General features: G+C 47.3%; 2 protein-coding genes across 4 annotated transcripts in view; both read right to left on the bottom strand.

Annotated features, from left to right (window-relative positions):
* Positions 1–222: 222 nt before the first annotated feature.
* On the bottom strand, positions 223–9,668 carry AP5Z1 (adaptor related protein complex 5 subunit zeta 1). Of its 3 annotated transcripts, none has more exons than XM_059861584.1 (17): positions 9,525–9,668; positions 9,224–9,361; positions 8,697–8,883; positions 7,605–7,746; positions 6,576–6,688; positions 5,919–6,087; positions 5,099–5,239; positions 4,717–4,754; positions 4,475–4,637; positions 4,053–4,231; positions 3,411–3,553; positions 2,525–2,674; positions 2,219–2,330; positions 1,734–1,930; positions 1,361–1,493; positions 1,009–1,223; positions 223–744 (listed from the first exon to the last, which is right to left on the bottom strand). In XM_059861584.1, exons 1-17 carry the CDS (start codon positions 9,563–9,565, stop codon positions 480–482), a joined length of 2,526 nt encoding a protein of 841 aa, XP_059717567.1. In that variant the 5' UTR covers positions 9,566–9,668; the 3' UTR covers positions 223–479. The 3 variants fall into 3 exon arrangements, with proteins under 3 accessions (XP_059717567.1, XP_059717568.1, XP_059717569.1); XM_059861585.1 differs by having other exon boundaries at positions 1,734–1,831; XM_059861586.1 differs by lacking the exon at positions 9,224–9,361 and having other exon boundaries at positions 9,525–9,624.
* Positions 9,669–11,233: 1,565 nt separating this feature from the next.
* The window catches only part of FOXK1 (forkhead box K1), a 56,116-nt gene continuing 41,068 nt past the window's right edge, over positions 11,234–26,281 (bottom strand). Inside the window, exons 6-9 of the mRNA XM_059861207.1 lie at positions 25,840–26,006; positions 24,936–25,217; positions 22,589–22,813; positions 11,234–20,317 (exon numbers count right to left, since the gene is read on the bottom strand). Of these exons, the coding sequence (XP_059717190.1) occupies positions 20,097–20,317; positions 22,589–22,813; positions 24,936–25,217; positions 25,840–26,006 (895 nt within the window). The 3' untranslated portion in view covers positions 11,234–20,096. The remainder of the gene's footprint in view (positions 20,318–22,588; positions 22,814–24,935; positions 25,218–25,839; positions 26,007–26,281) is intronic.

Raw genomic sequence — 26,281 nt, 5'->3', positions numbered from 1 at the left:
CAAGAGCACTGAAGGCTCCCAGATGTGATGGAGTCAGTGCTGCTTCCTCCAGCTCACACAGGCCTTTGCCTGATCTGCTGCAAGGAGGCAAGAGAAGCAGCATGTGCAGGTGTAGTGAGAGCAAAGGGGAGGGGAAACAAGGAGAGGAAGGGAGGGAACAAGTACATCTCTAAAGGGACAGCGTGTGCTGGCAGGGTATTAATGCACCATTCACTCTCCTGCAACATTTGCACAAATCCACCAGGATTTTCAATGCATACTCACCAGGAAGGGATAAGACAAGCTTAGGAGATAAAAAAGCAACAGGCAGCAGGACACAGAAATACAAACAGCCTTAGACCAGAAGAGCAGCTTCAGCTCTCCTTATTCCTGTTCTCTGTTCCATTCACAATAATTTGTTCCTCTTTTCCAGTTAAGATCAGGGCCTCAGCCTTGAGTGTCAGCAGTGTCCAGTGAGTTACTCCAGAAACCTCCTGCCCTCACACTGGCATGGAGCCTGGAGCAGGCTCCAGGAGCTGGGTGACCATCCTCAGGGCCAAAGGGAGGGAGTCATTCACTTCCCTCTGAAACCGTGTGCTGGCCACAGGTGGGGTGAACACAAACTGAGCCACACTGGGCATTTTCAGCAGGTTCATGAGCTCAGTTGCACGTATAAGGATCTCCTCAAGGTCTTCCTCGCAGTAAACAGAGGTGACAGCAGGGCTCTGCACAAATGTCCTCATCTTGGACAGGAACATGGACACTCTGCAGGAGAGAAGGACACAGATATCAGCTGGCAGGATCTTTTCACCCAGTCAGGTCACTGCTTCAATCTGTAAACTCCAACAGACTAGAGCAGGTGACAGAGCATTAAGTCAGCAGATGAATCCCACTCCAAACTGTGCCCTTCCACAGCTCACCTCTGTCCTTTTTCACTTGCCAGACTCAATTATTAATTAACACCAGCAAACCCACATTTGGACCCTTGAGATCTGCACGTTTCAACCCTTTGCACCCTTTTGCACTCACCTGGGAATCAAGTCCTGGCTGCGGGCTGCCAGCTTGGTCAAGGTGGCCATGAGGACACTGATGGCACGGGGGGCACAGCTGGGGGTGCTGGCCTGTGGCCGCAGCTGGGTGATCTCAAAGAGCACAGCCTCGAGGGTCTCGAAGAAGCGTGTGATCTGCTCCACCGTGCAGCGCTTGTCGTGGGACACCGACAGGAACTCGCCGACGGCCCACGCCTGGTGCCAGGCCAGAAGGGAGCACAGGGAAAGGGAACTGAATCATTTTTAGGGAACAGAAAATCAGGTGAGCTAATGCTAGGAGAGAGGAGGAGAGTGCAGCTGGAGCAGCCTGTGGCAGCAGCAGCCCTGCTCACCATGTGGGTGAAGATGGCCTCCTTGCTCTGGACGTTGCTGACTGCTCCCGAGAACTCCAGGATCTCCGTGGACAGCTCCACCACGAGTGCAGGGCGCAGCCCACAAAGCATTGCCAAGTTTGAGCCCAGCACCCTGCAGCAGAGACAAGGGCACAGCTCAGAGCAGGACAAGGTGGTGATGCCCAAGGCCAGGAGGGGCTGGCAGCACACAGGGCTGTATCCTCAGGATGTTCCAAGCCAGGATGAAGGTGCAGCCCCCATTTTGCACCCTTCAAAGGTATATCACAGTGGGGGCTGGGCTAAAACTGAAAAGGCTCCTGGGCTGCCAGGAGGAAGGGCTGGGAGCTGGGCTGTGCCTCCTGTCTCATCTCACCTGTACACATCCTCTTTAAACGCTGGGACCTCATAGAGCTGGTCACTCCTCTGCAGCAGCAGCACCACCAGCTGGTTTATCAGAGAGCCATCTGCAAACTGAAAGCCAGCCCTTGTTTCAGCAGTACCAGAGACATCCAGCAGCCAAACCCCAAAATAACCAGCCAGGTGAGACAGCTGGCAGTGAAACTGCCTGATCTAGGAGGGGAGCAATGCACAAAGCAGGTATCAGGCATTCACTGTGCTCTCATCTCTCTCCTTTGCAGCTGGCTGAGAGCACAGAATGCACCTGACACTGCTCCACAGAGCTATTCTGTTTCTCTGGATCAAGTGGCCAGCTCAGTGCTGGTTCATGCCAATACCAATCCCACCCTCCCCTCTCTCAGAGCTGCAGTATCTTCCCAGTTTTGCTTCTACAACTGCTCTTCACATAACAAGAGATCCCCCCAGCACAACTGGGAACTGAAATCCCCTAAAAGGACCTACCTCTGCCACCACCCTGAAAAAGAGCTCCAGTAAGACAGGCACAGTCTCTGCACACTGCACCACCCTGGGGCTGCCAGCCAGGGATCCCAGCAGCTGCCGAAGTGGAACCAGACTGTGGGCAACAGAAGAGTTATTGCTGAAGGTTTGTTCCCAGTTGCCCTTCCCTATTGCCAACAAGGTTTTGAGCACTGGCAAAGCTGACAGAGGGAAGAGAAATCCACCTCAGAGCAGCTGTGCCTTTCCCAGTAATCCCAGTGCTGCCTCCCAGAGCTGGATGGCTGAAGCACACCCCAGGCAGGCTCCTACCTGTCTGGAGCATCCTCGGGAGCAGACCTGCTGCGGAGGAGATACTGGAACATGCTCTTGTAGAGGGGATGGTGGAAGGCCTCCAGACACGTGGCTGGTTTCCCAGCTGGATCAGCCCCAGCCTTCTCAGAGGCAGGAAGAGCAGCTGCCCTAGCAGGGAACACACAGAATGTGCTGCACTGTGAGAATGGGCCAGGGCAGAGCTGGGATCCTGAACACTGAACAGCAATCCAGGTCTAATCCAGGCTCTCTGGAAGACAGAGAGCCAACCTGATGAGCTCAAGCCCCCCATATTCAGGCAACAGTTCGAGTCACACCTGAGAAAGTGAAAAATGGCACTCTATCCCTCAGTCATCCAAGCCCACCAACATCTGCCTCCAAGGTGACTCTCTTTTATAAGCACTCCAGAAAGAGCTGTAATGTCAGGAGGACAAGGAAGAGCAGAGATACAGCCAGTTCTACTCCTACCCCATCTTCATGGAAACTCACAGCTCCTAAGATCTCAGGGAGAAAATACTGTGTGCCTCCAGGAGAACAAAGCCAAAACCAGGGCTAAGAGCAGGAAAGGAAGAATAGGTATTTCACCTCTGTATTGTGGTGGTAGCTCACGGAAGCCTCAAACATATGACAATGATTTGGAGCTGGATAGGGAGAAGGAAATGGCAACAGCTCCCTGAGCCCCAAAGACAGTCCAGTACTGAAATGTGAGAGCTGGGCACCTTCTCTTCCCATGTACAACACATTACTAAGAAAACTGGGCTGACATTGGTGCAGCCTTGTGTTAACCTGACTGCAGTGATGCCAGCTGAGGCTCAGAAGTGTGCACTGGGCTTAGGTCAGTGTTAAGATGCTGATTAACAAGTGAAAGGAAGGGAAGGTGCATTACCTCAGCTGGATGTCCAGAGCTGCTGTCAAACAGGGCAGGTCAAGCAGCAAATGGAAGATCTCAATGGTCGTGCCTGGATCCAGCAGAAATGGGAGAAGGTCCACAAACTCAGAGATCAGAGGTGGGCTGTTCCATGCCAGGAACTGCAAGGAACAAGCACAAACTTCTGCACTATCCCTGCTACTCCATCACACACCCAGACAACTCCACACTGTGACCAGATGGGATGGGGAAGGGAAAATCACTTCTGAAAAGCAAAACCAGGAAAGTCTGAGGGTTTGGTCAAAACCCAGGAGCCTGTTAGAAGCTCAACACAGGCCTCTGGCAGCTGGTTCAGTGGCTGGCAAGCTGCAGCTTACTAAACTTTTCCAGAAACAAGTACTGTGTCCTGTGTTCACTGTGCTCCCCAGCCCTCTACAGTCTTGCCAACCCACACTCTTCTCTCCTGGCAGTGCTGAACACACCCAGAATCCTCCTCCCCTTCAAAATCACACTTGTTTTGTAACAGTCCTTCTTGCCTGTGCTCTCCCTAGCACTGCCATGAAGGCACATGGAGGGCTCTGGGGTGCAAAAAATGAGATTCTAGGGCACAGAAGGGGATGTGAAGCAGGCTCTCCCCTCTGCTGCTCCAATATGTTGTACCTTGAAGAGATTTGGGAAGCTCTGCCTGAATATGCTGGAGGAGTCTGTGAAGAGCTGGCTGTTGTCTTTGCAGAACTGGACAAATTCAAAGGCCAGTGATGGGTTGTGGAAGAGCTGAGCTGGGATATCAGTGAAGAGGTGTTTGCAGATGGCATCCGAGTCCACAGCTGCCAGTTTGCCTGGGAGGACACAGCACCGTGCTGAGCACAGCCCAGCCAGGGCTCCAGGGGCTAAGAGGGATCTGGGTTATGTTCCTCTAAAGAGCAGGGGACACCCCAGCTCCTGGGATGGGATCATCCATACCAGGGCACAGGCAAGGTGGAACTACCAACTCTGGCAGGCAGCAAACTGCCAGGACAAAAGGCTGTACTGGAATAGGCAAGACTGGATCGTGGAGGAAGGGGTGGGAGCTGAAGACTTACTGTGGTTCAGGAAGAACTGGGCAATGGGCAGCAGTGCCCTGGCATAAGTGGCATCCCCACAGATCCTGCTGTGCAGGATTTTCAGGAAGGAGACAGCACGGCACACGTAGGAGGAGTCCTGTTTGCAGATGATGTCCACAATTGTCACTGCCTCAATGAGACACTGCAGGAGAGCAGAAGTGAAGATTGGAATGGGGGACACTACAACTACCAGAGCTTGAGCCCCAACTCTGTGTACTTACAGCTTTTTGCAGGTCTCCATCATCTTTCTTCAGGGGTCCTGCCAGAGAAACGAGTCCAAGTTAAGCTTTGAGCCCACACAGAAACATGAGGCTGTCAGTTTGAGCACTAACCCTGGCTTCAGAGCAGGCAGGAACACACAGATCCTAAATTCAGGCCAATGAGAACCAAGTTTCACAGCATCCCCTGCAAATCAAGGAGGCAGAACATGACTGTTGCCTCCAAATCCTTCCCGACAGCCCAGCTCAGGGCTGGTCAGTGACTTGCCCCAGCAGCTTTAGCAGGCCCTATCCCTAGCAGCCAGCAGTGGATTCCAGGGAGTGAGATCCCAGCCCAAAGATGCAGCAGTACTTTTCTCCCAGGAGGGCCCAGGGCAGGACTCACGGCGGGTGCTCTGCTCCACGAGGCGCTGGCAGTACTCGAAGGCTTTGTCCCGCAGGCGCTCCCTGGGCGGGAGCAGCTGGCCAGGCGTGGCTGGAGCAGGGACCACGGCTGTCACAGACCTGTCCCCTCCCGCTGTGGCACCTACACAAGCAACATCACACGTGTCAGCTCGTCACGGGCCATGGCACCCATGCAGCAGCAACTGAAAGGCATTTGATTGTCTCCAGGGGCAGAGTGAAGAACAGGAGGCTGAGGGAGAAGGCCATGTTACAAGAATATTAAGGAGATGCTGCCTCCCATCACCCAGGCTTTCTCTCCTAGGAATCCATGGGGCTTTGTCTGAAAACGGGAGACTCACCCCAACAAGTAATTCCCCAAGGAAGTATCAATAAGTATCAGTCAGGAGGTTTAGTGATATTCCTTCCCAAACGTCCCCTGCTCCTAGTCCAGGATCTCTGAACTCTTGCCCATATTCCTGTCACTTAGAATGAGAGGATGGTTTGGGCTGGAAGGGACCTTAAAGCTCATCCAGTTCCAAAGCCACTGCCATGGGCAGGGACACCTTCCACTATCCCAGGTTGCTTCAAGCCTTGTCCAATCCAGCCTTGAGCACTTCCAGGGATGGGGCAGCCACAGCTTCTCTGGGTACCCTGTGCCAGGGCCTCCCCACCCTCACAGGGAATAATTTCTTCCTAATACCAAATCAGTTTGAAACAGGAGATTGCTGGGTTGCTGGTGCAGCCACCTCATGAGACATCTGAGAGCACACAGCCCTCCTGGGGCTGCAGACCACAGTGGCCTGCAGACCTTCAATCCCTACCTGGATTAAAGGTGTCCAGCTCCTTGCCCCCATAGCACAGCAGCCAGTTTCTCAGCATGGAGAAAGTCTGCACGTTGAGCCACTGGTCCTGTGTGTAGTGCTGAGCCACCGAGAGCACTGTGAAGAAGTCTGTGGCAACAGCACCATCCACCTCTGTGACAGGAGCAGGCTGAGAGAGAAGATGCAGCAGGTCAGAGCCCCAGGGAAAGGCTAAGTGAGAGGGCAGGGAAAACCCCACTGAGCCCATGGAGACAAGCAGCCCTTGTTTGGGGTCCTGCAGGAGGGCAGGTATGCAGAGAGAAAAGCCAGCTGTGCTGGATCCTTCTCCCCAGCTGAAACACTCAACTTTGCTACTTTGACACTGGTCTCGTTTGCACCTTTAACTCTGAGGTACAGGGTCACTAAAAGACTCTTCTCTAAAAACTGCTTCAAGGATCAAAGCTCTGGGTCTACAGCTGAACTCCTAAATCTCAGAGCTGTAAATCCCCCTACCTTCTTTCCTATGTGCCTCAACCACAGGTCCCACAAAAAATTCTGAAGAACAGCAGCACTCCTAGGCTACTGTTTTCCAAAAGAAGGTGATTCTGGGAATCCAAATCAGCAAGTAACAGACTAACAAATGCTCTTGTGAGGTCACCATGGCAACTCAGCACTCACCTGTTTGGTTCTGGGACTGGAGAAGAAGCCTCCAGAGGGTTGAGCCATTCCTTGCTGAATGCTTGCATACCTCAGCCAGTCAGCCAGCTTTTTACTGACAACATTGGTCTGTTCTGTACAAGGGAAGTGACAGGGTCATTGCTAGATGGGGAAGAGAAGCAGCCTCTGCAACACGTCCCTGTTAACACTCAACTGCTGTGCTTTTTCTCCAGCCTGGATCACTCTCTGACCCAGCAATCCAAAAAGAAATTGGTACCCCAAGATGGATGTTCTATACTCCTCATACCACCTCAGCCAGGGAGTGAGTGATGGAACCAAGGACTCTGCTACCAGAGCACCCAAGAAATACTTGTTCCTTTGTCTCCATCCACAGCTGCTGTCAGGAGGAATGTACAAAAACACTGTCACATTATTCAGGCAGTGTCTGGCTTCAGCTCTGCAGCCAAAGGCACAACTCCCTCACTGGGAACTCACAGAAGCTGGGGCAGGTGATCCTTCCTGCTCTGCCAGCCCATGCACCCAGCCCAACATCCTCCCCAAAGCCTCTCTGGCACACTGCACGAAGTACACAAACCTCACAGGAAACTCCCAGAAACTCTTGCTCACAACTCCCCAGCATTTTAAACCTGGAATGCTCTCCTAGGTTAACTCACCACTACCCACCCAGTGCTGCCTCTCTGATGAAGAGCACCTCTAGTTGCTCCTGCTGCTCTCTTGACCAGATGCACAGGCACATCTCTGTTTCTCTCTCTCTCTTGGCTTGATGCTCTTCAGGATAGCTACAGTTTCACACTCCTGCTGCATCTGGAGACCTCAGCTAGAGCACATGATCCTGTTATACAAACCCATGGCCATGATTTGACTGGAAGGCCCAGTCCCAGTTCTGTGTGGTGGAATACATCTCACCCAGTAAGTTCCCTTTCCTCGTAGCACAGATGTCACTTTTAACAGCAGCTTCCAACTGAGAGCCTTCTGATCACTACCCAGACCACAGCCAGGTGGCAATCTCAGCCCTTCCTATAGATTTACCTTCTGTTAGGGATTCTGGGGAAAGGCTGATGACATTTGCCAGGACAGGAAGAAGGAACCGAGCACTCTGACCCTCGGGCAGTCTTCTTTCAAGGACCTGCACAACACGCTGCCCCACAGCTGCCACTTCACCCTTATTTCCCTGAAAAATAAAGCAGAGGGAAAGAAAAACAATCTACCACTACTAGAGACCAATCTCCTCCATCAGGCATCAATACCAAAGTCAAACCCAAAAAGAACTGACAGCACAGGAGATTTTACCACATTTTACAGAGATTTTCTGCAATTTGAATTCACAGATCCCAAACTGTAGGGCTGCTTATGTGTGTTTTTACACAGTGGAACTGCAGGACAGTCTCAAGGCTGGATATGGGAGAGAGGAGCTCTGTGAGGCAGCACATAAGTAACACACTGCTGGTTTCTGTTGCATTTCCTTTAGTTAAGTAGACTCAGGTGAATGTCAGAAACATTGGAGACATTTCTAAGCACACAGTGAAACTCAGAACAAGAAGTTTCACAAAATATTTTACCTTTAACAGGCACAAGAGAAGTAAAAGAAGGAGAGGAAAAAGAGAAGTTTCTAGCTTGTTCCCCAGGCAGCACTCCAAACAAGGAGGTCCTCATGTTTGCTTCTCTCATGGAGAATCTGGACCTTTGAAGTGTCATTTGCATTTACAGTTTTACATGTTTTGTAGGTTCTGTGTATGTTTTTTATATGTGAACATGAAAGCCAATATCATAAGAAGAGTATCTAAAATCTTTCCCAGGTTCAAGCAACCCTGATTTGAAATCTATTCCAGCAGCCAGCTCTAAAGGGTTCTTTTTTGCTTCCAGGATCTCAGTGTCTAAACATGATAATTTTAAGCATTTTTTGTAGTTAAGTACTATACACAAAAATTTGCTATTTTTTATCCATGCAAAGCAGAATAATGAGATCCTTTAAATGAACATTGAAATACCTCTGATTTTTCCTGAATACTTGCAATTGATTTTCACTCTCCTTGAGCTCAGGGAGGAGCTCAGGAGCAGGGAACAATCAAAAAGCAAATCCATATTGACAAGGGAAGATCTCTCATTTGACAGGTCATTTACCTGAGCCAGAAGGACGGAGGATACCAGGCTCAAGAGCTTTGTATCTTGAATCTCATCACAGGAGAGGATAAGATCGTTGCAAGGTGACATCTCTCTCAGGATGGCAGCACATAACACCTGAATCTGCTCAGGACTTTTGGGCGAGCACAGCACTGTCTGCAACTGCTCCACAAACTTGCCATCGAGCCTGCAAGAGTCACAATAAACACCACTGCAAGGCAAGAAAAGATCCAGAAGTTTATTTCCTGCATAGTTTTGGCTTTGGGATGATCCCCTTGACAGTGACTAATGCCACTCATCACCTTCATTTCTGAGTGCACTCAGTGACGCCAACACTTGTCAATCTTGCTGCAAAAGGAGATGGGCACTTCTGCTTAGCAAGGGGGTGAAAGGCAAAGAGGGGCTTTGTGTTCAAAGTGAACTGAAGGATTCCAAGGCAGCGTGGTATTTTAAAGCCCTAGGCTTTCTTTTTGGCTGGGAAGGTAACGCTTTGCATTATCGAACACCCGGAGCACTCACTCACTCACTTGCGGGGGTACTTGGTGGCGGCCACGGTGAGGTGCAGCCTCTGCAGCCCATCCACGGCCTCGGGGCCCGCCTCGGGGCCCTGCAGCAGGGCGGACACGCGGGCGGCGAACCTCCGCAGCTCCTCCTCCTGGATCTCCCTGCCGGGACAGTCGGGGCTGTCAGGAGCCCGGGCCCGCACGCCGGGGCCTCCCGGGAAGCTCCGGGCTGGAGGGTCGGTACACACCGCCCGCCCCTCCGCTCCCGCCAGCACCCCCGCCCAGCCCGAGGGTCCGTGGCGCTGTCCCTGTCCCCCCGTCGCACCTGGCCTGCCTGAGGAAGCTCTCGGCAGCCGCCGTGAACATCCCGGCCCCGCCGCCGCCCGGGCCCGCCGCGGTACGCGGCCAAAGCCGCCCCCCATGGGCGGGCGGTACGCCGCGCCGGCTCCGGGGGGACGCGGCGGCTGCTGCACGAAGGTTCCGCCCGGCGGGAAGGGCTCGCAGAGGCGCGGGGTGACCAAAATCCGCCAGGGTGGCTGCAAAAGGAGTGTCCGAGGTGCTCTGGTATTATCCCCCACGTCAGGAGCCTGAGCGCAAGCTGGGCTCTGAGGCCACCCCACTCTAGGCACTCAGACCTATGGAGAACATGATTACATGGCAGAGATGAGAGCTGGGGCTTCTGCAGGAGTGATGGTAAAAGACAGTAAATGTATCAGCCTTTCCTGCAACCTGTCCATAAAACAGAGTTTTTCAAAAGAGCTACGAGATATTAGACCAACTGCTCAGTCTTCAGCACTCCCAGAAGTTAAAAATCCATCAGGACCTTCTCTCCCAGCTGCTAACACAGCTGGAGCTCCCAGCACCGTGCTGAGCATTGCCCTGCAAGGAGGAGATGCCAGGGGATGGGATTTGGCACTTTGCCTTTGGTAATTCCCTGCCCTGTGCTCTCCTGGCATTAAAGTTCATTAGCACCATGCCTGGGCAATCAGCCAGCAGAGCAGGAGCCAAAGACAGGATAATTTTAAAAGACAAACCCCAGAAAGGGCTCTGGATCAATACATTTGCTCACTGTGTACTGTGTTATTAATTTTTTAATTAGTTAGTCAATTAAAAAAAATCCTCCCTGTAGTAACTGAAGGGAGACTACAAGAAAGAGAGAAACTTTTTACAAGGGCATGGAGGGACAAAACAAAGGGGAATGGCTTCAAACTGAGAGGGCAGGGTTAGATGGGAGATTGGGGAGAAATTCTTCCCTGTGAGGGTGGGGAGGCCCTGGCACAGGGTGCCCAGAGAAGCTGTGGCTGCCCCTGGATCCCTGGAAGTGCCCAAGACAGGCTGGACAGAGCTTGGAGCAACCTGGGATAGTGGAAGGTGCCTCTGCCCATGGCAAGAATTGGAATGAGCTGATTTTTAATGTTCTTTCTAACCCAAACCATTCAATGGTTGTAAAATTCTACGAATTACAGCTACTTTATGTCAATTGAGGCCTTAAAAGACACTACTATTTAATTTTGGAGCTAAGAATGTTTAGTCAAAACAAACCCAGAACTTAAATTGTAGCTGCATTAGGAGGAAAAAGGAGGAAAAGTCTAACTACAAGACAGATAAAGTACTGTTTTCTGATCTCACAGGCTTAAATGAAAACAATTATTATAAATTACAGGGGAACACACTGGAATAGTTTAGCTTTCAAAATAACAATGTTTCACTTCATGACAAAACAAAAGCTGGAGCTGGAGGAATCCTTTATAAGGCCCAGGGGAAGCATCACAGATCTCAAACACACAAGTCCATATGTTCACTCTGCTGCGAGTCAACAGCTGCCCAAATAACTGACAAGGGATCAAAAGTGGGGTGTCTGAACTCCAAACACTGCAAGGTGTGCAGACACACACTTCCTTCCTACATGAAAAAAAAGGAAAAAATATTAAACACACTGTCCCCTCACTGCTGCAGGAAACTCAACCCCCCTGGGATGTTACACTGCAAGGAGCCAAATCTGGCACCCAAAAACAGCAAAGCAATTTCAGGGCATTTTCTCTTTCATATATAATTTTATTTCTGGTTATAGAAACAAATGCTAAGAGGAGAAGCAACATTCCCCAACCACATACATCAAATTAAGGTAACAGAACAGTTAAAATAAATGAAAAAAAAAAAAAAGTAGAAATTTAAACCTTTGTTATAGCTTTAAAATATTAACGTTCTCGATACATTAGAAATCACATTCAGATCTCAAATTACTTAAAAAATGTATGGCTCTATATTAAAAAAACAAACAAACAAAACCACTGTATCCCATCTGAAGTGGAAACACAGGTCCTGCTCCTGGGATGCAGGATCCCACACCCTGCTGGGAGCCAGGGCTGCCTTGAGCATCTCACAGGAGCAGCACTGCAACATGGCCAGAGAAAGAACATGAACTTCACATCCACTGCCCCCATGGAGCTTCCCCCTTGGGATACACACCTGCTTTTTAAAAAGCACTGATAACGAAAACAAGTCACAAAAAAACCCCAAAACAACTTTTGATATCAGCTGTAAAAAAAAAAAAAACAAACCAACCCACAAACCCCAAAACATCTGGCTGGAGGTGTCTTGCACAGGCAACACCAGGAACTGAAATGCAAGCATGGCTTTAGTTTCCCCTTTCCATCACCTTCTTATTTTATAAAATAAGTGCCAAACTGAGGTGAAAGGGGTAAGGCTGGCCCAGATCTCTGTAGCAAACCCTTCTGTGAAGCCACTGAGGTATTTCAGGTTCTCCTCTCAGCCTTCCCCAGGGACTCGGTGGGAATGAGCATCTGCAGAACAGGGGGAGAGTTGGATTTTTCTGAATTTGTTTTTTATTAGAACAATTATTCAGAGTTGAATCTGAATTTCCAGCTTTCCCATCCGTTGCTCACACACAGCTTTTGATTTATCCCTAAACAGCTTTTAACAGTCCTTTGGATAACAGTCCTTTGGATAGCTACAGACTCTTAAAATGCTCTTTTTGGCTACGTGGAGGTTGGCTGGCAGGCTGGGCAAGGCCAGCCTCCTCAGCACAAACAGCATGTCCAGAACCCAACACAACATATGGTCTTGTAAGATTTTCATGTTTTAAAGCCATTTTCTGTATCACTATATTTGAACGAGTTTGGTTTTGCTTTTTTTTTTCTTTTTTTTTTTCTTTTTTCTTTTTTTTCTTTTTTTTTTTTACATTCTGTTTTCTATTAAAGCAAAAAGATCTTACAAACAATACTCTGGTTCCCTCTACTTCAAGCCCATTTGAGGGAGGAAAAAAAAGAGAGATTAAGCAAGTTTAGATTTACAGTAATTCAATAGCTACAGAGCCAACTTAGCAGCCTGCCCACCTCCCAAGAGCAGCATATAAATCAGCAGAACATCAGGATGTTCTGCACCAGACTTTTAGCAGCAAGACAGTGAAACAGAAGGAATTCTCACTTTTTCTGCTCCATTTAAATCTCATTTTTCTTCAGCTACCAGACATTTCTCCTCACCATTGCCCTTAGCTTTAAGGAAGGCTCTGTCTCAGACTGCTTGAAGTGAAAGTGAGGTGGGGTAACAGCAGGACAGAGAGGTCCAGATCACAGCATAACTTGGCAGCAGACACGAGGCAACAACCAAATATTAGGGGAAGTCTGGGTTTCACAGGGGCTGTTTTCTGCTGGACGAGGAGGAAAGCTGCTTCCTTCCACTGCTCCTATTCTGGTCACTCTTCCTATCACCAGCCCTGTGCTCCCTGAAGAACTGAAGCCCCATCACCAGGCAGGGATTACTGAGGTGAAGCTTTCACTCAGATCCTCAAAGAGAATTTCTGCTTTTGGAAGAGCAATTAGGATTAGGAAGTCAAATATCACCTGCTTTTATTCTCAAAAGATCCAAGTGGTTCAAAATACACCCTTCTGTGAATTTAGTGATCCCTGTGGAATTAAATCACAACTGAACTTTGGCCAGTTCAGTAAAATTTACTCCCTGTGAACGGAAACATCATAAAAACTCTTCTGTGCTTGTTTTTAAGGGGATATGGACACACCTCATCTCAAAAAGAGACAGAAGCATGACAAAAGGAAAATAATCTCACCACAGAGGAAAAGAAACAATTTCCTAGCGCCCCAGTGTTAGCTTAGCCACCTGACAGAGAGGAATTCCTCAGCCTTACAGCATCCTCGTGGACCCCCAGAATTCTCCTCTGTTAGAAATCAGGTCCCATTACTTACAGAGCAGAATCTGTAAAGAACTCCCTGATACTGCATCTAGAGAGAACTGCAGACAAGAAAGGATTCCAGCTTTCATTAGTGCCATTTGGGGGGGTTTTCTTGCCAGAAAAGCAGCGTGCACTGGGGTTGGTGCAAGCAGGACAAAGCCAGAAGCAGGGATCCTACACAAGGAAAATGCAAGTACCAAGCTGCCTCTTCTGCTCTGTGAGAGGAATGAAAGCAATCACTGAAGTAAAGCTGCTTCCACTGGCTGCTCACATTCGTTACAAAAATAGGTTTATCATTCTTTCAGAGTCAGTGCCTGGTGCAGGAATTACCAACACACTGTATAAAAGTCTGTGTAAGTACCATTCAAGAGAAAGAAATAGTCATGGACCATTTATATATCTATATTGACACACACGCTCACACACTCACACATTAATAAATATAAATTTTATGTTTACACAGATCTAATTTAATATTCTCTGAAAAAAAATATTTAAAGGGTTTCTTCCTTAGCTGCCACCCATGAATTGTCAATGTTTTTTTTTTTCCTGTCTTGAGAGCAAAGGAGTAGATTTGGCACAACTACCCTCGTGCTCTGAAACTTAAAGTGACACATAAGGAGAGGACCAACCATACATTCTGAAAGGTTTTAATTCAGTGTTGGTAAATTAAAAAGGTATCAAAAGAATTTTCCAAACATATAAATACAAACGTCACAAATGGATTCAAAATTTGGAATTTAAATATAGTGCTCCAAGAAAACCAAGTATTTTTCAAAATGTCTTGCTCAGGCCAAAGTAAAATGCTCCCTGGTGTATTACTGCCCCATGAAAGACACCCTAACAGAGAAAGCCCACCCCCACAGCTACAGAATTCCCACTGCTGGTTTTGTGGGAATACACCCACACCTGCATGCACAAACACGTGCACTGACCTGCAAACAACCCACCCAGCAGAGAGAGCTGCTGATCTAACACATCCCAGCCCAAGAGCTGCCTGGCAGCCCAGAGAGAGATTCCCCAGCCATGTTTTGATCAGGTGCAGATCAACATGCAAGAAGGCATCAGCTCCAGCAGCCCAGATGACCTTGTAGTGTACCTGTTTTCTGCAGCACAGCTGGCTCCTTTGGAAGCTACACTTTCCAGCAGTAGTGTATGCTACAGTAGCAGCAGCTTGGGCATAATTTTTCACCCAAAAGGACACAAAAAGTTCTACAACAGATTGTTTACTCGTGTAACTGCAACCTAACACAAGAATCCTCGCCAGATGCAGACCTTCAAGCAATGGAATTAAATTAGGAGTTGGATTAAAGGACTCTGGAGTTGACAGATGTAACTACAAATAGAGGGGAAAAACTGATGAAGAGCAGAAACAGGAGCTGCCCAAGAGACTGGCTGGCAAGAGAAGACAGATCATTTGCTGCAGGATGGCATCTGCAAGCTCAAGAACTCAGTGTGCAGCAAGGGCAAAATTATGAAGCAAATCCTGTTCCTTTAGAGGTTCATTCTTAATGCCCTAGTCCAACTTATTAGCAGCAGGACTTAAAAAAAATCTCACAGACTTTGCAGCAGGTAGAAACTCAAGGCAGTTTCCACACTGGATTGAAACTATCACTTGATAAGATTAAGCACAGCTATCTTTAAAAGTGATCAGGATCCTTCAGTGCTGCTTCCTGCTCAAAAAGACCCAAGCTAGGACTGTTCCTTGGAAGAGAGAGACAGCACGGCTGCATCTGCACAAATGCAATCCAGTTCACTCTGTGATTTGTTCCTTACACTTTACACTTGCCATGCAGCAAGAGACCAAACAGGTACTGGGCTGTACTGGCAGAAGTGTAGCTACCAGGCCAAGGGAAAGGATTCCTCTTCCAACCCATCCAGCATTCCCCAGATCATGTCTGCAGCACTGTCTCTGCCTCTGGGCTCCCCAGCACAAGACCCACAGTGACCTCCTGCAGCAATTCCACCTGATGGACAAAAAGAGACCAAGAGAACCAGGCTGGCTCAGCCTTAAGAGAAGGAAGCAAATTGGAAAAATCTTACTGGAATCTTCAAGTACCTATTTGCAACAGGCAGAGGAGGCAGAGCTGGTTTCTCCTCAGAGGCCAGGAACAAATGCAGCTGCACGGGAAATTCTTCTTATGTTGCTGAGAAGTTTTCACCTTGTGTGGTGAGAGTGGATTCTCTAAGGAACGGTACAGAACTACCACTAGGTGAAATCCAAGATCCCCAAATCCAGGGAAACACTTCTCTTTCACCCTACACTTTGACCTTCACTTACACACTAGCACACACCAGTGATACCAAACAAATAGCCCTTTGCTGACACAGATGAAAAGCTCCAACACCTACAGAACATCCCCAGCAGGCAGGGAGAAGTGTTCCACACCACAATGCAAAAGAGCTCAGGTCATATGCTCCCACTTGCTTAGATACAGATCCCTAGCCTTCTGTGCTCCAAGTTTTATTTCATTGTGGGCATTTCTACTGAAAAAGGAAAGAGAAAAAAAACCTGGAAATTAACTCTGAATGACAAAAGTCAGTACAAAATACCAAACAAGCAAAATCAAGTTTACCCCCCTCAAAATCTGATGCTAGACCATGACATTGATGGCAGAAGCACTGTAAGAGCTTGAGCTGTTATTTCTTTCCTCTTAGAAAGCTTTAACTTGTGTCTGAAAACACAATCCTGAATAAGCTCTGCCCAACAGTAACATGTCTAGAACACAACATGAAAATTCATACAGGGTGACCAAATTGACCTTTCTCAACCTGTTCTGGAGCTCCACGTATTCCACAGGTATTTTCATCCTTGAGTCCTTAGGCAGAGTTTAATGCCAGGTGCTGCTCCTGTCAGTGGATAAAAATGACTGGATATGCTACAGGGGACATTGTTAATGGTATGGGGGAGGGAGGAATATGGGAAGGAAAAAGAGTTGAAAAGAATATATGAGCTAATCATGAACTTCAATTTTGTGCTCAGTACTGTGCTCTGTTATCACTAAATCAGATTAAATTGATCTTTCTCTAAAAAGCTTTCTGTAACATAAGAGCCAAGGTCAAGACAAACAACATGGAATTCCAGTGGAATAGAACAAAGAACAACTGCATTCAACTCTTGCAAACTGGGGCAAAGAAAGTTGATATAAACTAACTGTGATCAAAGAAAAATTAGTCAATGTCATTGCCTAAGGTGAAAAAAAAAATCAATAGGGAATTGTGGAAAGTGAATTCACACATGAAGAACTTGCCTTTACAGTTTTCCCAGGTCCAAGTCATTGCAGTTTAAATATTCAATATGCCTTGACCTTCATTACACAGAGAGCAGAAAACCCAGTGAAACCTCCACCTTCACTTCCCCTCAAACCTTCTTTAGTTAATGTAATCAAAGATGAGATGCAACTTTTTAGACAATAAAAACAAGTCAGATTATAAATTTAAAATAATCAGAGTACGGCATATAACCATTAAGGTAAGCATTTTCTTCCTAGTTGAAGACTTAATTCTACTACCACACCTTTGCAGCCTGGAGAATCAGGACTGGTATGTAGAAAGAATGGTGCTGTCATCCAGACTGATCAGTGCTGAAAGAATTCATCTGGAGGCCTGAAAGAAGATGTCTTCATCTCACATGTTCTGGATGAGGACCACACTTTTCCACAGCTCTCAACACGATTTAGCAAGACCAGTTATTTTACCTGGTACCAGGCAATGTTTAGACAAACCTACAAAAAAAAAAATCTGCAAGTGGCAGGACTGCTTCCTACAGCAGCAGACGGATGCAACAGACTGATAAAGCAAAAACCCCCTGACAGGGTGAACTGACAAGTTCCAGACATCTCAAGCAGAAAGGGTGAACAGAACAAAGATATTTGCTTATCCTCAACTCCCATTTGAACCAGCAGGCATTGTGAGCCACAAAAAGAAGAGACAGAAAGTGCTATTCTGTTCTAAATACTCAGGAGGCCGATCTACACATGCAACTGGAGGATGGACTTTCAAGAGGCATCTACAAAGCAGCAGCTTTATGGTGGATGAAAACATTGTCACTCAGCTGATGTCTTTCCATGGTGCTGGATTATTTTACAGAAGTTCAGGGCTTAATTATTTAACTCTTCAAGAGAAAAGCAACAGCAAAGAAAAATCCACAGAATCTTGGCAGCTCCACATTCTGAACAGTTTTCTGTTGGTTTTTCACCTTGCTCTGACTCACCCACCATTCTGGAAACCCAAGGACTCCTGCACTTCCGGAGTGCTCCCGAGCCTCGGGGCTGTTTCAGAGGCGTGCCTGTACCTAAACCAGCAGTCACCCGAAAGTAATGATTCATCACAGAGACTGTGCTGCACTCTCACTTGTGCCCTCTGCCTAGAAGCTCATTTTATTGACTCCTGGCTTTGAAAAGGCTACAGAAAACAGAGCTAATCTGTGTGCTCTTCCGCTGCACCACACCTTGCCTTCCTAGCGGGAGAAGGGACAGCTGGAGGCCAGCCTGCTTCAATTACTTTGTGGTCTCTAACAATCCTCCTTCACAAAACCATTTCAAAGTACTAAAATCCCATCTAATAACTTGTCACTAAGGGCACACACCTGAATTCTGAAAGCCCAGCTGAGATAAATGATCTGTCATGAATATTTTATGTGCCTCTCTCCACAGAAAGTAACCGCAAATCATGAGAGCAAGAAATTCTTTCCTTCTTTCAGCAATATTTCTCACAAAATAATGGACTTGAGAATTAAACATGTCTGGATTTTATTCAAGTGGTGGGACTTGGTTATTGAATAGGATTTGGCAAAGACAAAGGAAACCTAGAAGGGAACAAGTGATGCCAGCTGTTACCTTGTGGACTTCCTCCCCAGATTCCAGCAGGCACTGAAGGGCTGTGCCTTGCCCTTAATCCCCATGGATATGCTGACAGTATCATTCACTGCACACTGGGGAAGGCTTTTTGCAATGTTTCTGCAGTGGGTTTTGCCTGTCTGCCTTGTCAGACTGCACAGGACAGCAAATCAGTACAGATGGGGGAAAGCCCACCAGAGGCACTGCCCACCCCTCTTAAGTCTCTCTTGCCCTTACCAAAGCTGTAACATTTGCTAAATTAAAAAATCTCTGCTGTGCTGCCAGAAGACATGTTAGCCAAGGGGACTGCAAAGGGTGTAAAGCCAAAAAGGTTTGCTGGAGGCTATAGGCAGGGGTGGATTTCTTTGCCAGTCATAAGGTGTCACAAGTCAGATCAGCCTTCCTTGAAAGACATCCTTGTACTCCTCCTTGTGAGGAGCCTGGAATACAGTTTGAGTAAAGGCCTCGTCCTACTGGCCAACCCAAATGGTCCTCAAGGCAGATGAGATGGGAGAGGGAGCCAAGCAATGAAAGCAAACCCCCAAATCAATTTTGGTAAAACTGTTTGAAGACCTCCAGTGAGTTTTGCCACATGGAAAATAAAAGAGAAGTCTTTTGCCTTGGTCTACTACACCCTGACAGAATTTGAATTAACCACGGTATGACCTCTGCTGCCTCTCATCCAAGCCCTAAACTTCCCTCTCTGAAGAGTAACACAGGAATTTTGCTGTTAGCCATGAAAGAGGGTCAGTTCTGACCTCCTGACCAGGGTCCATCAGGCTAAGGACCACCTCACCACCAGGAGAAGAAGGTGACAGCTTTAGCGCAGGACATCAACCAATATTTTTTCAAGTTCACAAAGACAGTGGCCATTCCTTCACCTACAGTGCTAATTTGAACAAAAGCTGGTGCTTCACACAAGCTGTGATCAATCAAATGCACACAGAGCCTCCTGGAGACACCCTTCCCCATGGGATCCTCAGGCATCAAGATACTTTGGCTGTTGTCCAGAGCAAGGGATGAATAATTGTAAGAAATTATTTGTAAATATACAAACCCCTTTGTTTTTAACATCTTTACAGGAACCAAGTTAATACAGTTACTCTGTCATCCTATTCTCCCTCAGAGGGAATGGAGAGAAATTTCATCTGGAAATCCAGGTGGCAGAGCCCTGTAACTCTTCCTTCTGAATCCCCATATAAATAAACATTTGTATTCAGAATTTTCTGTTTTAAAAGCCAGAATCATTTGCCTTTTTTTTTTTTTTTTTAGCTTGGTACCATGTTTCTTTAATGTTGTTGTGAGATACTGCACCCATCTTTCAGCATTTGATTGCCTTAGGTGACCTTTTTAAAATGGTCCTATGGTTCAAAACTCTCAGAAGCGTGGTATTAAGGCATAGAACGTGAGGAGTTTTCTTTCCAGGGAGCAGACTGTATTTGTATTACATTCCTTTAGATTCTGAACTGCAAATCCCATCCCCTTGGAGCCAAAAGGGGAGAAGACAGTTAAAAATATCCCAGCAGTCATACAATCAGTTGTCTGTACTTTTATGAATCTTAAAAAAAAAAAAAAAAAGAAAAGAAAAAAAAAGGAAAAAAAATCCTGTAAGTAGAGACAGAACAGAGTTCCAGATATGGGTTCTTGGGAGGGATTTTCCATTCTTTTTGGCACCTTGTGATTCTAACAGCTGCTGTCCTCCCATTGAAAAATCTGCCTTTCAAAAGAGCTCTTTATCAGCTGTGTTTTGAGCTGTTACAGTTGTGGTTGGTTTCCTGTGAAAGCTGCTTTAGGGCTCCTCCCATGCCATGCCCACCCCGCCATCACTCCAGCTCCTCCCACCGGTTCTTCATTCACTGGTTGCCTGTCCTTGTGGCACTGTGGATGTGATGACTCCAGCCTGGGCTGGCACTGCTCCACCGGGCTCTTCTATCCGTGCTCTCTTCACTTCAGGCTCGCTGGAGGAGGCTGCTGCCGTCTCTTCGGTCCCTGGCTCGCACACCCGGCTGACTACAACAGGAGTGGACGAGCTGGCCTGGGCTGCAAGGAGCTGCAGTGGATTTGTAAGAGCTGGGAAGGAAGATAAGAAAGAGAAGCAGAATTAGTGGGGTGAAGCAGAACAAGTGTTTGCTATTCCAAGCAAAGCAAGAAAAGAAAATCCCACCATTAAACACGACAGCTGGCACACGGTCAAGTGTTGCTTCCCAGTGCATTTTGAAAGCCTGGCTTGCCTTGTCCCTCCCTCTCCCCCCACAAGCTCAGCTTTTGGTTTACCAAACCAGCAACAACCCCTCTCACAGGAGAACTTCCTTCTTCCCATGCACTGTCAAACAAGGCATTGCTAGCTAAGTATTTGTTCCCAGCAGGGGAGGATCAAGCTCTAGTTAAAATTACAGCACATCTCTTTGAGAGGTAATTCTGATTGTAGGTGGTCAGAGAATTTCTCATGAACTCCAGCATCCATGTGCTGGGCTTTTTATTTGGAGGTTTAGAGGCTCTCTTGAGCCCTGCTCACACAGGAAGAACAAACCAGGCTGTTGGGAAATAGAATCCAAATATTGAATGTACTGATATCCCACTTGTAAAAGGGGCAGGAAAAAGCTTACCCTGGACAACCACATGTGTTCCCATCAGAACTGGGATCAGAACAAAGGAATTTCTGGCTTCCAATCTTGTATTGCATTACTGACACAAGGTCTCACCCTCCCATTAATAAAAGTGGTAAGAAAAAAGATGATTTAAGTAGCAACCCTCAGTAAAAATGTCTACAATTCCTAGTTCCAGACAGAGAATGTGCTTACACACTGACTTTGGCACACACCACTGCTTGGAAAACAAAACACATGCAGTTTTTGGACTCTGCATCAATCAGAGAGGAAGCCAAAGGGGACTCAGGAAACAGCACATCCTCTGCCCTCCAGACTCATTTGCAAGGGATGGAATGACTGAACATCAGTGCTGTGTTCACTGCTAAATGCATGAAAAAGGAGCCTTAGGATAAATAAACAAAGCCAAAAGAACAAAGGCCCTCAAAGCCCAGTAACTTCTACCAAGGCATGAGAAAAAAGCTGTAGAGTATCAAGAGGATGAAGGGGAAAAAATAAGGTATAGATGAGGGCAGTCAGCAATTAGAGCTTAGTGACTTAGAGAACCTAAATCTTTGAAGAGATTTTAACTCTTTGAAGAGAAGTTAACTTAGTACAGATGAGAGTCAAGAGACTCAGGCTTTATGAACCAGAAAATTTACTGCCACTTACAAAAAAACTCAGATGCAACTGGAATACTACCCACTTTACCCACTTTGATGAGAGTTAAAAAGTTTGATGAGATTAAAATATTTTAACATAAAAATGTTAAATAAAACAACTGTCTGATTCTATATTAGACAAATGCTGCTGCTGGTTAGTAGAAGCTTGACCTATATGATCTATTAATAGTTTCTAATAATTGCCCAAAAACCTTATCACTATCATTTTTTCATAGTTCCAATGAGATTCTTGCAACTGAAGTATATGCCAGGTGACAACTGTGAAGAGATGTGGCAGAAAATTCTGTAGAAACATTCCTACCTTCATGAAAGGCATCCAAAGCCCAGCAGTGCCCTTCATTTCAAACTCCCAAAAGCACCAGCCTGAGGCAGCAGAAGTGCTTGGCCTCTCAGAGAAAAAAGCCATAAGAAACCTGGATATTCCCATCCCCAGCTGAATAAAATCTGAGGTGCTGAGCAAGCAAGAGCAGGCTGCCAAGACACGGCTTGTATGGAATTTCAAGAAACCTTGCTTGACAAATGACTAGAACATATCCTGTGTATACAAAAATCCTACATTCATTCACCTGGTGAAATAGATCTTGTTTCTCTCAGTCTCTAAGACTGTAAGATGGGAAAGCATGTTATTTTCCTTTTACTCTACCGAGTCATGTTTCACAAGATCTAAAGAGCACCATGGAAATTTTATTATTTGGCACGCTGCAAGCAAAGGCTGTTGATCAGAAGAAAATAAATGAAAACAGGCTCTCCACAAGAATCACTAACACTTTCAACAAGTAACCTCAAGAGGTAGAGAGTCTCAGTACTAATAACTGAATAGCCAAGGGCAAAGGAAGGACACAGCTCTTCTGTCAGAGAGCAGGGCTTTTCCCCCAGGAAAGGCAGCAGAGGTGGACAGAAGGGAACCTCCCACTGATTTACAGCCCTGGAAGCGGAAGAATTTCAATACCTCTGAGCTGGACACATGGAATAACTTGACACACAGAAAGCAAGAGGAGAAAACCCTTGCAGCTTTACCCACTGGCTGCTGAGCTGGGGGGCAGGGGCAGCCAGGAGCTGGGGAGCAGACCCACCGTAGGCGCTGCCGGCGATGCTGTTGGTGGGCACGGCGTGTTTGCCGTTCTGGGTCACCGCCCGCACCGGGAGCTGGTGCTGCCCCAGGGCCACAGGAGCTGCCTGCTGCAGGATGGTGACAGTCTGCCCAGGGACACCCTGGGCCATCTGGCTGGCCACTGTCTGGATAACACGGCTGGCCGTGGGGATGGTGGCAAACGCGATCGTTGGCTTCTCGTCCATGCCTGTGGAAGGGCAGAAAAAACAAGGATCAGTCACTGCCCTGGCTTAGAGGCAGGTTTAGTCTCATTAACACTTTACAGGGATACACACCCCAGGATTACAATACCTCAGCACCACAGAAGGTCAGGGATGAGTATTTGGAAACATTAAAATATTCTCTATTGTATATTTACTCTATCAATATTTAAAACATTTTCCTTACAGCATAAGCCAGAAGAAAAATTAAAAAAAAATCAAACCCATCAATTTGACCTTTTGCCCTAAAAAGGCATCACCTCCCGTTTTGGCACATCACAGCTGTGATATGGACAGCAAGCACTGCAAATCTCATAGCTTACTTTGCAATTTCAAACAAACTGGCCTGACTTTCAATACCACACAGCAGGAGAAGGCATTAAGATCTTAAACAATGCCTGGAGCCAAAAGTCTGCAGCAGCTTGCTGTCAGGCCTGCATGGAGGCTGATTTACAAGGAGGTCTTCCCACAATTGCCAGCTTTTGCTATGGAAGTACAGGAAAAAAACAGGATGGAGAAAAAATAGAAAAGGAGAGCAAAGTTCCTGGACAGGAGTAACTGCTTGAGAGCACTAAACCACTTTTCTCACTTCCCGGGATAAGTAAGGGGTCAATTCAGCAGGTATGCCATGGATACAGGACAGCATCCTGCCAGGCATGCAGCAAAGGAGAGGAACCACTCTTCCAGGGGCTCTGTGAGGTCTCAAAGGAGAGAGGGCAGGAAGCACAATCTCATTAGTCCTGTAGGAAAAGAAGGCCTCTCCCGTTTTAATATTTGCACACAACAAGAGGAGTTAAATGGGACATCAGCACTGAGGTGAACCTGCAGGCAAGCTGATGGGAATGGGGAGAGAAAAGGCAAAGAAAGCAAGGAGTTTAGGAAGAAAACAGCAGCAAACAGGGAAAGTAGAGACTAGAAAAGGATACAAGAGAGACCAGTAGGGAAACAACAGGCAACAGCAAGAACCAGTGAATGAAAGAAGGGAGCAGGTGACAGGCAGCTGCAACTGTTAGCACTTCAGGAACATGTATGGGATCCAGACAGGAATTTCTAGAGAATGCAAGTGAAATTCAAGCAAGATAACCAGTGCTGAACTAAAAATGCCAGGGGTCCTGCTGCTGCAAGAGGGGAAGCTCTTTGTCATTTTTTCCTTCCCTTAGAGAGAGGGACCATTGTCCCACTGCCCACATAAAAGCAGTCAGAGAAACCAGCCTTGCTGCTGCTACAACATACACTGACCTTGTAGCACTAAGACCTCCTGAAATGGGGAGCAGACAAGGTGTTGTCTAGATCACAGCAAGAGAATATTTAACTCACTAAATCCCCCAAGGCTGGAATTTCCAGCTTAGGGACAAAAAAAGGCCTTTGTTCTAACTGGTTTTTGAAGATTGCTGTAATGGGGCACTGCCTGCACTTCCAGAAGCACATGCTTTCCTCTAGGAATCCAGGCCTGCAGAAAAGAAGGGCTCAGTCATTTATTTACAAAGCCATCCTGTAGCAGAGTTGCAGCCTTTCCCAGGCTCTCTCTTTTGGCTGGCAAGTGCACATGTTTTCATAGCCAATACACAGGCATAATACTGGTACTGGGGATAATTACAAAAGCAGGGAGAAGGACAAAGGGGAATGGCTTCAAACTGAAAGACCAGGTATAGATGAGATATTACGAAGAAATTCTTTCCTGTGGAGGTGGTGAGGCCCTGGCACAGGCTGTCCAGAGCAGCTGTGGCTGCCCCATCCCTGAAGTGTCCAAGGCCAGGTTGGATGGGGCTTGGAGCACCCTGGGATAGTGGAAGGTGTCCCTGCCCATGGCAGGGGGATTGGAATGAGATGATCTTCAAAGCACCCTCCAATCCAGATCATTCTATGATTCTATGGTAATAAGCAAATTCTAAGCACTGCACGTTTTCTCAGGCTCTGAAGTCTGCTAGTTTTGTTTCCCAGGAGACAAGGGAACACAGTTGTCCTGCTCTCTGGTGGAGACAAAAAAATGGATGAGTTCTCACTTGGTTAAAGTTTTACCTGGAGAAACATCTTTTTTAATGGCTCAGTGCCCAGTGAGTGAAAACATTCAAGACTTATTAGCAGAGTAGCAAGGGAGGTGAACGCTACCTCGGTGGTCAGCAGCTAAGTCCAACACTGCTCCTGCAGCTTCATGAGCTCCTCCTGCTGTGCCCTGGTTTGTGAGGATGTATCCATTTGCAGAGTTTGCAGAGGAGGTCACCACTCGGACCATGGTGACAGTGGGGGCTTGTTGAACGACGTGGATTGCGTGGCACGAAGGCTGCTGGGAAGTCACTATGGATGCTGGCATGTAGGCCACTGGTTTGGCCACCAGGGTGGATGGTCGGGGAGGAACAGCCATAATCACTGGCTGGGCACTCACTGGAGATCCTGAACAGAAAAGAGAAGCACACATTAACAGGAGAAGCCAAAAGATCCCCATTTATTTCATCTGTGCACCTCCAGCCTACTCAGTGCTTCAGCAGTGCATTCAGGAATGGAAGTAGAAACGAGCAAATAAAAAATATAAAGCCTTCAAAAATACCACCCTCAAACTTCTCCTTCCTAATGCACAAAACCCTACTTGTCATCTGAGCACATTTCTGTGAATAAAAGCCATAATAAACATAAGAAAATACCCCAAACCAAGCTTTCCTTAATGAGTTTTGTCTTCCAACCTCACCCTACACCCCAGGTCAGCACAGCTGACAATCAGATATTTACCAGGTCCTGGCCACAGCACCAGAGCTTGGTGTAGCCAAGCTGATCTTACCCAGAGGCTGATAAATGAGAGCAAGTGAGCTGTCTATTGCCATGGCTGCTCTGTTGTCAGATCTTTACAGCTACCTAGCTCAAGGTTAGATCAGCTGTCTCTACACTTTCTGCCCCTCATCCAAAGAGGAGTCAGAGTCCTGGACCCTCCAGAAAAACACTGCAGAAGCCTTCCTGTGGTGTCCTCAGCATGGCACACGGGGCAAGTGAACAGCCAGGCTCTGGAACAAGAGCTACTCACCGGGTGCGCTCTGGGAATAGCGATACTCTGGAACTGAGGCTAGCTTTGACCCAAAGTCGTGATCGTGTGGAATGGGTGAGCCCTCCCGTGACAGGCACTCTGGAGTCTGTAGGCCACTAGAGTGAGGGGACAGCAGGCCAGGGTGAGTAGGGGAGGCAGGAGCACTCCTGAAACACCAAAACATAGCGTTGGCAAGTGCAGATGCATTTTGACCACAAGACAGCAGCAGAGACCCAGAGTTATGTCCAGGAGAGGATTCTCTAGGAAGGACAGCCTTTCCTCCACACCACCCACTGCAGTCCTGCTGGGAAGAGCTGAAAGGTACACAGGGACCCCACAAACACTCCAGCTTCAAATATTATTGTGTTATTCCTTGCTGAAGGAAACTGGACCCTTCAGAGTAGGTTAACACTTCATTGTTAGACCCACTGCTGACAGAGAA

Source organism: Haemorhous mexicanus, chromosome 17, assembly GCF_027477595.1.
Source record: "Haemorhous mexicanus isolate bHaeMex1 chromosome 17, bHaeMex1.pri, whole genome shotgun sequence".
NCBI classification, from domain to species: domain Eukaryota; kingdom Metazoa; phylum Chordata; class Aves; order Passeriformes; family Fringillidae; genus Haemorhous; species Haemorhous mexicanus.
Note: the sequence above shows the minus strand (reverse complement) of the source record. Positions and strands in the feature narration are given on the sequence as shown.

Coding starts and splice junctions, on each gene's coding strand:
- AP5Z1 (XM_059861584.1), bottom strand. CDS start 9,565: ATGTTCACGGCGGCTGCCGAGAGCTTCCTCAGGCAGGCCAG. Junction 1,931..2,218: donor TTTTCAGGGTGGTGGCAGAG/GTAGGTCCTTTT, acceptor CTCCCCTCCTAG/ATCAGGCAGTTTCACTGCCA. Junction 1,494..1,733: donor TTTAAAGAGGATGTGTACAG/GTGAGATGAGAC, acceptor TCTCTGCTGCAG/GGTGCTGGGCTCAAACTTGG.